The sequence below is a fragment of the Aotus nancymaae genome, unplaced genomic scaffold (genome assembly GCF_030222135.1).
Source record: "Aotus nancymaae isolate 86718 unplaced genomic scaffold, 86718_ANA_hifiasm-v0.15.2.pri h1tg000079l, whole genome shotgun sequence".
NCBI classification, from domain to species: domain Eukaryota; kingdom Metazoa; phylum Chordata; class Mammalia; order Primates; family Aotidae; genus Aotus; species Aotus nancymaae.
Genome location: NW_026988494.1, coordinates 698389 through 713042, shown reverse-complemented (window position 1 = coordinate 713042; position 14654 = coordinate 698389). Strand labels below are relative to the sequence as shown.

At 40.3% G+C, this 14654-nt stretch overlaps 1 protein-coding gene across 9 annotated transcripts in view; it reads left to right on the top strand.

Annotated features, from left to right (window-relative positions):
- The window catches only part of TACC1 (transforming acidic coiled-coil containing protein 1), a 127288-nt gene that overhangs the window by 83622 nt on the left and 29012 nt on the right, over window positions 1–14654 (top strand). For 3 of the 9 annotated variants that reach the window (XM_064368686.1, XM_012476031.2, XM_012476033.2), the window contains exons 3-4: window positions 9664–10777; window positions 13815–13850. The exons of 3 other annotated variants lie outside the window; for them this stretch is intronic. In XM_064368686.1, the coding sequence (XP_064224756.1) occupies window positions 9972–10777; window positions 13815–13850 (842 nt within the window). In that variant the 5' untranslated portion in view covers window positions 9664–9971. The remainder of the gene's footprint in view (window positions 1–9663; window positions 10778–13814; window positions 13851–14654) is intronic. 3 more of the 9 variants (XM_064368687.1, XM_012476032.2, XM_012476034.2) reach the window with 1 other exon arrangement.

Sequence of the window (14654 nt, the reverse complement as noted above, 5' to 3'; positions counted from 1 at the left end):
AGGTTTCACCATGTTGTCCAGGTTGGTCTTGAACTCCTGGGCTCAAGCAGTCCCCTTCCTCGGCCTCCGAAAGTGTTGGAATTACAGGTGTGAGCTGCTGGGCCTGGCCTAGTGTTTTAGGGCAGCACTCGGTCAGCTGGTACTGAGACACTTGCTGATTGATAGTGTAAATGCAAATAGAATCTTACCCAAACACACCTTTTCAAGTTACGTGGTTAGTTTGTTTTTCTCTTGTTTTCCATTCTCAGGGCTCCCCAAACTGGTTTAAGTAAATGAGCAATCCTCTCCCACCTACTGCCTCTGCCTGTTTGGACCTTCTCTTGGTGACTGAAGATGCCAGACCCAGCTGAGGTCTGCAGTGACTGGGCGTAGGGCTGGGCAAATTTATTTACCTGGCACCTGCCCTGAGCTGACCAGGAAATGACCGGGCAGAGGTGTCTTCCATGGAGTTCCTTCAGCCCTCTGCTCAGCCTGGGGACTGGAGTAGGGTGGTGTTTGTTTTCCTTCTCCATTCTACCATGGCAGGGTCATGCGTTTTATGATATAACAGATAAGGCTTCCTATCAGTCATGCAAACTTTGCATAAATCTCTTGATTCCCAGCTGCTTGACTGATGTAGGAACACAAGTACCAGTGAGAGGAGCATGTAGGGGTGAAGCCGTCTTACACAGTATTACCCTTCCTAGGAGCAGAGTGAGGAGATACACAGCTGTTGACCCTACTTAATCTGCAGAGTGTTTGGTGCCCAAGGATGATTGCTAGCTGGGCTGGACCTAGAGCTTTTGTCTTGTGCTGAGATATGCTCCTTTTTTTTTTTCCTCCTTCTTCCCCAGCTCTTGGGTGGCTTCACTACCATTGCTGATTGGTGCACACCCCTTTTCGAGAATCTCGGGTTTTCAGCTTGATAAAAGCAGCTGGTGGAGATGATGGAGGGAGGAGGAAGGACCTAAAAGGAGTGGGTACATGTGGAGGAAGGAGGGAAGGCTCTGTCCTTGTCTTAAGGAGATTAGGGCAGAAATAGAAAGCTAGGAGAGAATTTAGCAAAAGGTTATTCTCATAGACTCCTTTCTTTGGGGGCTGTGGGATTGATGGTGAAGGAGTCTGGTAACAGAGAAGAAAAAAAAACCCCAAGAGGTGGATGACTGTGGGACTTATTAGAAGGAGGGGAAAAGGGCTTCTCAGCTCCTGACAGCTGAGTGTTGGTAGCGCTTTACTTCCCTTCCCTTTAATCATTAGGTTATCTGGAAGCTGTAGGGAAAGAACACATAGCCCTGGATAAAATGGCCCTGGGATCCTGTGAAGGAGAATGGTAGTAAATGTTTGGGAGTTCATGACAAAAAGAAGGGAAGAGAAATTATGTAACTAAAAAACCTTTTAAAACTAGGATCAGCTTCCAACACTACATACAGAAGCAGAGCTTCTGTTCCCGTTGCCCAGATAAAGGACTATTGAGATTTCGTCATACTTGCTTCCCCCACCCTCTTTTGTTTTCTTTTTGTTACTTAGGTATTTTTAAAAGCAAATTGTGGATATCATGTCATGATACCACATATGATCATGTCATTATACCTATGATGTTATTATCAATAATATGCTCTTAATTTAAAAAGACATTTAAAATTTAGGCTTTATGTTAGTTTTTTTTTTTTTTTTTGGTAAACTTGTAAACTTGTTTTTTAAATAAACTTTTGGCTGAGTGCAGTGGCTCACACCTGTAATCTTAACATTTTGGGAGGCCAAGGCAGAAAGATCAGTTGAAGCCAGGAGTTTGAGACCAGCCTGGACAGCATAATAAGACCCCGTTTCTAAAAAAATTTTTTTAAAAAAACTTAGCTGCGCATGCTGGCCGTGTGCCTTTAGTCTCAGTTTCTCAGGAGCCTGAGACAGGAGGATTGTTTGAGCCTAGGAGGTTGAGGCTGCAGTCACCTATGATTGCCCCGTAGCACTCTAGCCTGGATGACAGAGCAAGACCCTGTCTCCAATAAATAAATAAATAAGTATTTAAAACTTAAAAAATTTTAAATTAGGATTTAAAGTATGTTAAAGCTCAAAGATGAAAGCGTAGGATGGATATCACTTATTATTACATAGTATTCAGTGTCAATTCCGATGATCACATCTATTTCCATGGCTTTGGTAATGTCAAATATTAGTCCCAGCCCAGATTTCTTCTCTGAGTGTACTATCTATTCAACATCTCTGCTTCAAAATCCCAAAACAGGCAGGGTATGGTGGCTCACACCTGTAATACCAGCCCTCTAGGAGACTGAGGTGGGAGGATGCTGTGGGCCCAGGAGTTTGAGACCAGCCGAGACAATGTAGTGCAACCCCCGTCTGTACATAAAAGTTAAAAACTAGCTGGCTGTGGTGGTGTGTGCCTGTAGTCCCAGCTACTTGGGAGTCCTAGGAGGGAGGATCCCTTGAGCCTAGGAGTTCGAGGTTGGAGTGAGCCAGAATCACACTACTGTGTTCAAGCCTAGGTAACAGAGTCAGACCCTGTCTCTAAAATAAATAAAGTATAACAATGTATTTAAACTATGTTTAAAAAATTTTTTTGAAATGAAATACGGAATGATTTAAAAAATCCTGAAACAGTTCTCAGCATGTCTAAGGCCAAACCCATGGCCCCACTCCAACAGTCCCCAAGCATTCACTAGAATTTCCTGCATCTCATTGAATGGCACTAAAGGCTAAAAACTTACAAATCATCTTTGCTACCTCCTCCTACTTTAGTCCTGTGTCCAGCTTATCACCCAGCTTTATCAGTCTCACCTCCTTATTTCCTCTCTAGAATGTAACTCCTCTTCCTATTCATTAGCATCACTCTTGCCAAAGCCCCTAGAATAACATACTAGGAGTTTTACATGTTCCATGTTTATCCTCTTTAATCATTTTCCACGATGCAACTGGGATCTGTTCAAAATATAAATCTGAGTATATTGTCTGCTGCTTAAAAACTCTTTATGGCTTCCTGTTGCTCTTAGAATAATAAAACCAGATTCTTGATAAGGCCTGCAAGGCTCTTTAAGCATGATGCCTTTCTATTTTCCCAGCCTCATTTCTCACCTACATTCTTTCAGTAATTATTTAATTAATGTCTCTCTTTCCTGATAGTCTCTAAACTGCATGAGAGCAGAGCCCTCCTCTTTTTTGCTTGCTGTTACATCCCCAGTGCCAAGCACAGAGCCCAGTACATAAAAATGCTCAGGTGTTTGTTGAATGACTGAGTGAATGCGTGAGTGAAATAGGGGGGGCGGCGAATCATTCCTGATGGATAAGGAGCTGGCTTCTCCTTGCATTCATTGCCTGTTAGTTTTCTCTTATATTGATTTGAAATCCACTTTCCTCTTAATATTAATAGTTGTCCACATGATCCTAATTTTATCCTCTGAAGCTACAATAATTCTAATCCCTTTACCTCAAGCGCCCTTAAAATATTTATAGACTCTATAATGTTTCTTAGTTTTCTAGGCTAAATATCTTACTTTAATTGTTTACAGATACGCCACCTTGATCCACATTCCTCTAAGGACGTTCACTTTTATCCATAGTTTTTTTAAGATGAGGAACTTAGAACTGAATCAGAATCTAACTGAATTCACAATCCCAGATGTTATGTGATAAGAGAGACTACGAGAAACTGTTCTGGCCATCAAGGAATTTAACATAAGGTTTAGCAGTCAGGCCTTAGTGTTAGACAGATTTGAGTTTGCCTACTGGTAAAGACTGATGTCTCTGTTCAGTAAGATAATCCTGGTGAGCTCTTAGTAGCCCATGGCCTGTTCCATCCAACCCCTCAGTGCGTTTTACTCAATACTGTTGTCATTGATGTTTCTGTTTTCTATTAATGGGATCTGAGGTTGCATTTGCTTTGCGCCCAGTTATGCCACCATGGGTTGTGTTGAGTTTGCAGTTAACTGCAATCACATGTGAGAAGATGTTGGCCGGTTGCTCAGGTAGGTGTCTCATCCTTACTTAGATGAAGGTTTGCTCTCTTCCTCTGGGCTCCTTAAGGACATTGCATAGGACATGATTGTAATGCCTATCCTGTCATATCCGAAAGGTTTATGTATTTGTCTCTTATTAGGTGGCATCAGTTGATCTCAGAATCTTGGGATTTGAGTTTTCTGTGCACTTAAGTTTGGATACATTTGGTTTCAAAGGACAGAAATCCACTCAGACTAGCTCAAATACACATACATCATTGAGAAAGGGGAGTTTCATGGAAATTAAGCTGGGGCAGTGTAAGTAAGCCTTTGTGGGCATTGAAAAGTCCTCAGGTACCTCTGTTCTCTATCACTTGTCTACTGGGATAGGATGGTCTTCTGTCTCTATTTTATCCTGATTTCTGTCTCTTACAGATCCACTTATTGTCTTAGTTCAGATTCTTGAGAGAAAATCTGTTGAGTATTTGTATCAGTTGGATAATGCAAATAGTACTTATTTAGGAAAAGACTAAGTAGAACAAGTATCTACTGCATATATATCTTATGTGACATTAACATTCTGTAGGTCCAGAGGAGCCATTGGACATCAACAGCTTAAATGTTAGGGATGCAGATGGGTACTGAGTTTCCAAGCACAGCCTGACAGTTTCAGGATTAGAATTTTATGCAGTGAGCAGATTTGAATCCTTGGAAGTTAAAAATACAAATACAGTCATTCACCACATAATGATGTCTTGATCAACAACTGACTGGATGTACAATGTGATCACATAAGATTATAATATCATGTTTTTGCTTTACCTTTTCTGTGTTTAGATACACAGATACTTAGCATTGTGTTACCATTGCCTACAGTATTTCAGTATGGTAATGTGCTGTTCAGGTTTGTAACCTAGGAGCAATAGGGTATACCATAGGTGTGTAGTAAATACAGCTAGGTTTGTGTCAGGTACACTCTATGATGATCACACAATGACCTACACAATGATGAAATCGCCACGATGATGATAACCAGAATCCACTGTTAGGCAACACGTAACTGTATTCCCTATTCCACAGAACAGAGTTTAAAATCAGACTGTTTCAAAAACACAAATGGAAAACTTCCCATATCTGCCCTAGAATCGCCTCTCTATAGACTGAAGAACTAAAAGAACCAAATAAAAAAATTTATTGGAAAACATATCTATAGCAAATGAAAGGAGGTAGTTCTTATCCTAACATTTAATATAGGTGAATTAGTTTTTGGGTAAATAGCACTTGTAGTAAATTGTGTACAAGAAAGTACACATGTATTACCAATATTTTACAAATACAATTTTTATTTTTACCAAATCCATCGTGATTTACTTAGGTAATAAGTTCTTCCAGTTTATTAGTTTGATTTATAGTAAAATGTAGTACAAAACAGTTTTCTAGATGGAGAAACAGTGGCTCAGGACCATTTCTTGCTTGTCAGTATATGGAAAGGGTGGCTCTCCCACTGTACCACGCCACCCACTCCTGCTGGGCACACCAGGATAAGGACGTTAAAATACAGCCTCTTGTATAGGGTTTTCAAGATCTGTTACTTACAGTGGGATCATCTATAGTACACCTGAGAGATGCTGAAGGTCTCTTTAAAAGGTCATGTGTATTAGTTCCTAGAAGGCCTATTCATCCCCACTTATTTACATATTACTATGTTTAGACATGTACCTTCTACTTTAACTATAGGAGTTTTCAAAATCTTAAGGCAGTAGAACCTTTTTCTCAAAAAAAAACATTATGTGGACTCTGATATATAACAGATTTTAAGGTGATATATATTATAGTTATAAAGATTGAAAACATTAGTTTTAAAAGCAATTGTATTTGTGAGATTGAAACACACAAAGTAACTAAATGAGAGTCTAATTAAAAACTAAGCCGAATATGGGGGCATATACCTATAATCCCAGCCACGCAGGAGGATGGCTTGGGCCCAGGAGTTTGAAATCAGCCTAGGCAACATAGCAAGGCCATGTCTAAAAAAAAAAAATCGAATTTATTTCAGTAGTGTTTGGGTTACATGTTATTGAAAGAACCTTAGCTGGGTGTGGTGGCTCACCCCTGTAATCCCAGCACTTTGGGAGGCTGAGGCGGGTGGATCACCTGAGGTCAGGAGTTCGAGACAAGCCTGACCAACATGGAGAAACCCGTCTCTACTAAAAATACAAAATTAAACAGGCGTGATGGTGCATGCCTGTAATCCCAGCTACTTAGGAGGCCAAGGCTGAGGCAGGACAGTCACTTGAACCTGAAAGTTGGAGGTTGCGGTGAGCCGAGATCACACCATTGTACTCCAGCCTGGGCAACAAGAATAAAACTCTGTCTCAAAGAAAGAAAGAAAGAATCTTGATTTATGCAGGTCAGTAGTTGCAGGTGAGTTTTTAAATTATTCAGCTTAGTTCCTGAGAGTGTGCCTTAATTAAACTATTCCAAAATTCTGAAAGAGGAGCAGAGAGGAATTTGTGTTTCAGATTTGAGGTATTAATAATATCTAACAATTCATCCAATTTATCAATTTTATAGATGTAAATTTTAGAAATAGCACATAAAGTGGTTCCTCATGAGTTTAAATCTTCTTGGTAGAAAATACAAAACTGAGATGTTTAGAAGTATCATTTAAAAAAAAAAAAATCTCAGCTAATTTAGTGCCGTGTCAGCCAGACGCAGTGGCTCACGCCTGTAAAACCAACATTTTGGGAGGCCAAAGCAGGTGGATCACGAGGTCAAGAGATCGAGACCATCCTGGTCAAAATGGTGAAACCCCGTCTCTCCTAAAAATACAAAAAAAAAATTAGCTGGGCATGGTGGTGCACATCTGTAGTCCCAGCTACTGAGGAGGCTGAAGCAGGAGAATTACTTGAACCCAAGAGGCAGAGTGAGCTCAGATTGCACCACTGCACTCCAGCCTAGCAACAGAGTAAGACTCTGTCTCAAAAAAAAAAAAAAAAAAAAAATTAGTGCCGTGTCTATTAAATAGTCACTGTTAAAAGGCACATTTCCTGTTTTGGATGTTCTCAGATTCTCTAGCACCAACTGGGTTTCCAAAAAGTCATTTCTTACACTGCCTTTCCTTAGTGCAGATCCCGCAAGTTAAGGGCTCGGTCCCACGAGACTGCTGCCACTTCAGATACCAGTCACAAGTCCCAGTACTTCTGACCAACTGGCTATAAATTTGGGGATTCTCATAACCCCTCTTCTCAGTTTCAGTAATTTGCTAGAACGACTGACAGAGCTCAGGAAAATACTTACATTTATTGGCTTATTATGAAGGATACAACTCAGGAACTACCAAAGGGAGGGATACACAGGGCAAGGTATCCCCATACCTGCAGGGGTACAGAGCTTCCATGCCCTCTGGGCACACCACCTTCCCAGTAAGTCAACGTGCTCTTCAACCTGGAAGCTCCTTGACCCTGTCATTTACAGATATTTATAGGTTTTATCACATAGGCATGATTGATTAAATTATTGGCTTTGGTGATTGAGCTCATTTTCTAGCCTTTCTCCCCTCTCTGGAAGGAGTGGGGACAGTGCTGAAAGTTGACTTGGTATTTTTGGTGACCAGCCCTTTCCTGCAGCTGTCAAGGGACCTCCAGAACCCAGTCATTTATTAGCACACAAAAGACACTCTGACCAGTCAGGAGGTTCCAAGGGATATGGGAGCTTTGTGCCAGGAACTGAGGACAAAGACAAAATATATTTTTTTATTATACCACCTGTGTTAAATCTAAAAAGCTGACAATAAGGACTAAAACTTAAAAGGAGTGATAACTATCTACACCTTGACGTAATCAAGACTCAGTGTTGTCAACTGGACTGTCTTTTAACTGAGCTTGTTGCACATGGACACACATAGATATTTGCAGCTCTAGGATGTTGATGACTTGTTTTTAGTTGTCTACCTCCCTGTCATCAGCACAAAGAAACAACACATTTATAACAGTTAACATACGTGGAGAGAGGTAATAGAATCTGTACACATTAGTGAAATTGTCAGTACACTTTAAAATGTTCTTAAAATTTTGTGTGTATTGCAATTGAGTTTTTAAATTTTTTATGAAAAGTTTTGCAACTATATGACAGAGAAAATAGCACAATGGAAACTCCCATATACCTATCCCTGGACAACAGTTACCAAGATTTTGCCATATTTACTATCTCTTTTTTAAAAAAATCCCTTTGAAATATGTTAAACCAAATTCTGGTTATGAAGCATTGAGATGTTTTAATACATTATAATATTAATAATTAAACATATATTTAAAAGAAAAATTTTAATTGGACATTTGTAGACTATCTAAAATATATCTGTAAAGTATAATTTATAAACCACTACCCAATAATAATCATAAAAGATTCATGAGAAAGGTATGTGAGTGCTTTAAAAAACTATTCCAAATCCCAACTACTTGGGCAGCTGAGGTGGGAGAATTGCTTGAGCCCAGAAGTTTGAGGATGCAGTGAGCTGTGATCACACCACTGTACTTCAGCCTAGGCACAGTGGCTTACACCTGTGATCCCAGCACTTTGGGAGGCGGAGGCAGGCAGATTGCTTGAGCCTAGCAAGACCATCCAAGCATGGTGGCTCATGCCTGTGGTCTCAGTTACTTGGGAGGTTGATGTGGGAGGATCACTTGAGTCTGGGAGGTCAAGGCTGCAGTGAGCCATGATCAGGCCACTGCACTCCAGCCTGGGTAACAGAGACACTGTCTCAAGAGAAACAAAAATAAAAACTATTCCAATGATATTCCAGTGGTACTTGACTCTGATCCTGGATCAGGATTAGGAAGTAGGATTAGAGGGTCATCTCTTAACTTTTTTTTTTAAATCATGAGATATTATAACCAATTCATTGAGTTTTCTATGCTACTCTTATTTCAGATATCTACGTCAGGAAATCACTTTGTGCTTTAATGAAATTACCTCATTCACACCTTCCTAATATTTGTAGCACTCATCCTAGTAAGACCCCAATTAAAAAGGATTTTTATTTTTCACAGGTGATTTAGAGAATTCCTGGCCCGGCTCAGAGACAGAGGTTCTAAAGAAAAAATAACTTCATTGTTTTATAATTTGTGTCTTAGTGAAATAAGGGCTATTTGTTTTAAAGCCATTTCCATAACTGATTTTTCAAATTAGCTTTCTTATTTGGTTCTTTTAGTTTTTAGGTCTATAGAGAGATGATTCTGCGTTGGTCACAGTAGGTTTTTTAAGTTTGTTTTTGGATTCAGATTTGTTCACTGCATAAAGCTCTGACCCTAAAGCTGTCAGGCTGTGCCTAGGAACTGTCCTAGTGCCAATCTGCATCCCTGCACCATAGCTGTTGGTTTCTAAAGATTCCTCCAGACCAGTTTTAACCTACAGAATGTTAACATCACATAATATACATTGCAGCAGACTGTTGCTCTATTTATCCTTTCTCTAAATAGTTCTTTTGGTGTACTTGGTATTCATATCACTTGGATAATGCACATACACAACTTGGGATAAGAAAATTCATTTTAGGGTGTTGTGCCAGCTGTTCTCTTTCAGGCTGTGCTGCGGTCCTTGCTGAACTTTAGAGATGCTTAGTAGAAGTAAAGAGGAAAGAACTTGCTATTTGTTTATGTGAATTTAGGTAGGAGAGAATATTTACCAATGACAGAAAGATAATTCTTTAATAGACGGTTTTTTTTTCCCATTTTAGAATCACAAGAAGCTGATGAACAGCTTGTAGCAGAAGTGGTTGAAAAGTGTTCATCTGAGACTTGTTCTAAACCTTCAGAAAATAAGGTGCCACAGCAGGCTGTTGACTCTCACTCACTCAAGAATTTCAAAGAAGAACCAGAACATGATTTTAGCAAAATTTCCATCGTGAGGCCATTTTCAATAGAAACAAAGGATACCACGGATATCTCGGCAGCCCTTGGAACAAAAGCAGCTCATGGCTTTGTAACTGCAGTCTCAGGCAGGCCTCTGCCTTTCAGCCCATCAGGCACCCTCCAGGACAAGGCAATGCTAGAAGGCAGTATGGGGGTCACCCTCGAGGCCTCCACAGAAGCTGATCTAAAAGCTGGAAACTCCTGTTCAGAGCCTGCACCCAGCAGAAGAAGCAAGCTGAGAAAGCCCAAGCCTGTCCCTCTGAGGAAGAAAGCAATTGGAGAGTTCTCAGATGCTGATGCTGCTGTGGAGGGCACACCTCTCCCCAGGGCATCCTACCACTTCAGTCCTGAAGAGCTGGATGAGAACACAAGTCCTTCTTTGCTAGGAGGTGCCAGGTTCCAGAAGTCTCCCCCTGACCTTAAGGAAACTCCTGGCACTCTCGGTAGTGACACCAACGACTCAGGGGTTGAGCTGGGGGAGGAATCAAGGAGCTCACCTCTCAAGCTTGAGTTTGATTTCACAGAAGATGTGGGAAATGCAGAGGCCAGGAAAGCCCTCCCAAGGAAACCTGGCAGGAAACCGGGTAGCAAACTGACTCCCAAGATACAAAAAGATGGCATCAGTAAGTCAGCAGGTGTAGAACAGCCTACAGACCCAGTGGCACGAGACGGGCCTCTCTCCCAAGCATCTTCCAAGCTAGATCCTAGTCAGTGGGATAACCCCAGCTTCAACCCCTTTGGGAGCCACTCCATTCTGCAGAACTCCCCACCCCTTTCTTCTGAGGGCTCTTACCACTTTGACCCAGATAACTCTGACGAATCCATGGATCCCTTTAAACCAACTACGACCTTAACAAGCAGTGACTTTTGTTCTCCCACTGGTAATCATGTTAATGAAATCTTAGAGTCACCCAAGAAGGCAAAGTCGCGTTTAATAACGTGAGTGACAGTGGGCTCTGGGTGTCGTGTGCTCTGTGTCTTCTCTGTGAGTTAGGCAGCCAGCTACTTTTGGCTTTGGTGAACTGAATTTACCTTTGAAGTGCACCGAGGTTGATACAAAGCTTATAACGGTATCCTGAAGTCTTCACTATTTGGCCTCACTGTTGTGTGGAATCAGAAATACCAGAGGTTTCCTTTTAGTTTTTTATCTTATTCTGAATCGTCAGCTTAATCAGCTAAGCTCTTTTCCCCTGACCCTAGGACTTTTTATGTTTTTATGTTTGAAAAAAATAAAGAATGGCATGAGAGATAGGTGGAGATTTGATGGTTTTCAGAAATCCTGGCTGGGCTGTAAGGAGTCACATTATAGACAATTCAAATGTCAGTGCTTGCCACCGTCTTCAGATTCTTTATGAATAAGACAGAAATTCCAGTCCTATAAATTACCTGTGTAGTGTCAATAACATGTGGGAAATGGTCCAAAAGGGTCTTGTAGAAAGAAGTCTTTTTACATAACAACTGTGATTTTTGTTGGAAACAAACCTACCACTAAAAGTTGGTGAGAATTCTTGTCTCCATGTGTAGTTTCTGGCTCATCAGCAAGGAGGTAAATTTCCAATAAGAATGAAGAATATTTTAAATGTTCAGTTAAAACTGAGTAAATTAGTTGGTTTAGTCAGTCCCCCCATCTCTCCTGGGAAATTATTTGACTTTTGCAAGGTCCTTAGAGTTTTAGCATAATCACTTAAGGTCATATTCCATATCAGGTTTCAGTTTTTGCTGCAGGATTACTTTATCACAAAACTTGAGTAGATGGTAATATAATCATACATCACTTAGCCACAGGGTAGTTCTTAGAAATGCGTCCTTAAGTGATTTTGTTGTGTGAACATCATAAAGTGAACTTACACAAACCTATTTGGTGTATCCTACTACACGCCTAGGCTATATGGTACAGCCTGTTACTCCTAGGCTACAAACCTGTACAGCACATTATTGTACTGAATAGTATAGGTGCCAGGTGTGGTGGCTCACACCTGTAATCCCAACACTTTGGGAGGCCAAGGTGGGAGGATCCCTTGAGGCCACGAGTTCAAGACCAACCTGGGTAATATAGTGAGACCCCCTCCTCCAACCCCCCGTCTCTTAAAAAAAAATTTGTTTTTCATTAGCTGGGAGTAGTGGTGCATGCCTGTAGTCTCAGCTACTCAGGAGGTTGAGGCAGGAGGATTGCTTGAGCCCCGGAGGTTGAGGTTGCAGTGAGCCATGATTATGCCATTGTATTCCAACCTGGCTGGCAGAGCAAGACCCTGTCTTAGAAAACTACTATAGGCGTGTAACACAGTGGTAGGTATTTGTGTATCTAAACATATCTAAGCATAGAAAAGGTACATAAAAATATAGTATAAAAGATAAAAATTAATACACCTGGATAGGGTGCTTACCATGAATGGAGCTTGCAGAACTGGAATTTGCTCCGATTGAGTCAGTGAGTGAGTGGTAAGTGAATGTGAAGGCCTAGGACATTATTGCACACTACTGTAGCCTGTATAAACACTGTACACTTCAGCTACACTAAATTTATTTAAACTTTTTTCCCTCAATAATAGATTAAAGTTTAGCTTACTGTAACTTCTACTTTATCAACTTTTAAATTTTTAAAGAAGTTTTGACTCTTTTGTGATAATACTTAGCTTAAAACACAAACACATGGTACAGCTATACAAAAATATTTTCTTTATATTCCTATTCCATAAGTTTTCTTTGTGTAAAATAGTTACTTATTTATTTACTTTGTAAACTTTTTTGTTAAAAACTAAGACACAGACACACACATTACCTAGGCTTACCCAGGGTCAGGATCGTCAGGACATCACTAGGTGATAGTTTTTCAGCTCCATTCTAACCCTGCGGGACCACGATCACATATATGAGTGAAATGTCATTACGTGGCACATGACTGTATATCCTTTTGTGGCCCTATAACATTTTACTAAAACATTTGGGTAAAACGTAGATATAAAGAAGGACCAATGAGTTGCAGGATGAAATATGAAAAAGGAGTATGAGAAGCACCATGTTTGTAGTTGTCACTGTAGATCTGTTGGGGAAATACGTCTCGGCATTTCTGTGACTTAAAAACTCCAGGTGGCATGGTGACTTTCAGCAGAAAGGAAGACCCCCAAAGGTTTAAAGAGCAGAAGGATCAACTTCAGAACCAAGAAAGTAGAGTGATATAGAAACCAGTTCTTCAGCAGCCCCAGAAAGGCTAAGGGGAGTGAAATGTCATTAGTAGCTCTCGATCTGTTCTTTGATTAAATAAAAGCAGCTAAATGGTTGTTGAAAAATGTTATTGATTGGGTGTCCTCTTTTGTGGCTTTTAAGGTTAGTTCTCTCTAGACAGCACTTAGGGTATGTACTGGGCACGTCACTGCCTAGGTACTTCCTCCCCTAATTGTGGGATGCTTCTGCCTATTGAAATTAATAAGGAGTCATTTGTGAGAGTTTCAGTTGCATGCAAGAAGTGCCTTAAATAAGAGGAAATCTGGGCCAAATAAAAGGTAATTTATTCTACACTTTATATTCAGCAGCAAGGAGCACCGTCTCGAGTCCTACCACTCTCACCCTCACCCAGTAGCCTTTTTCCCTATTCTGTATTTGTCGAATAAACTTCTTGATCTAATACACTTAATAGGTTTTTTTAAAAGTCTTTATGCAATCAAAATTGTTGTCTTCTTGTTCTTTTTAGAAAAAAGGAGTGCTAGACCTCTTGAAAGTTTATTTTTCATCTATAAATTTGAATTTGTGGCATTTCTGAGTGTTTCTGCCAGTCTCTTTTATAGTTGAGGTCTGTTCATCATTCACTCACTAGTGATAGCATTCATGAATATGACATTTTTAATTTGTATCTCACCTCATACAAAGATTTGTGCAGCTTTTACATCTGCCAGACTAGAGTTAAATATTCCAGTCTTTACATGATTTTTTTCTCCATCTGTCTGTCTCTTTCCTGTCTCTAATTTTGTTGGTGCATCAGGACTACTGAACAAGTGAAATTTCTCTGTTTTCTGTTGTAAGTACTCCTGCTGCTTCTGTTTGTCCCTGGGACCATTGGCAGTTTCCTCTCCTCCCACCCTCCCCCAGCCATCTCTCCATAGCATGTTTGCTTCTAATTCTGAGTTTGATCTTCTGACGATTTTTTTGCATTTCATCGGCCACTTCATGAGTCAGCTTAGCCTTGCAGTTGTCCATACCTAAGGGAGTAGGGCTCGGCCTTTACACCTTAGGTGCAAGAGCTTGCACTCCCTGGCTTGGCAGGTGTCACATGGCGCTTTGACAATACCAAGAACTGGCTTGGCCCCAAGATCATCACAGCAGTGGTTTGAGGGACTGTTCTGCTATTTAATATTAGAAATCATTGGCTTTTTTGGTAGGATAAAGCTGCTGGCTTGGAACAGTTAATAAATTTTACTGAGTCCGCTCACCTTGAGCTTGGTGGCAGAGAGTGGCACTCAGTAAGAAGATTAGGGAAAGAAGATCATGAACTAGTGATTATGCACATTCCGGTAACTTACGTGCTTGTCTTTTTATTTTTTCTCGCAAAAGAAAAAAGGTTGCAAGTAACTTTTTTTCTTTTTTTTGGTCACAGTGGTGTTTTTACTGGAAATACTAAGTTTATTTAAAAAAAATCTGAATTAGTCCTGTGATCACAAATTGTGTGCTAGTCTACAAATAACAGGTGGTTCAAGCTTTCCCAAGTTTCAGGCTCTGTGCAGTACATGGCATTCATCTTTCATCTTACTACTTAATAGGAATGGTAACACTTTACTACATATTTTTATTTTTATACTTTTTATTGACCACAGTTCTTCTCTGT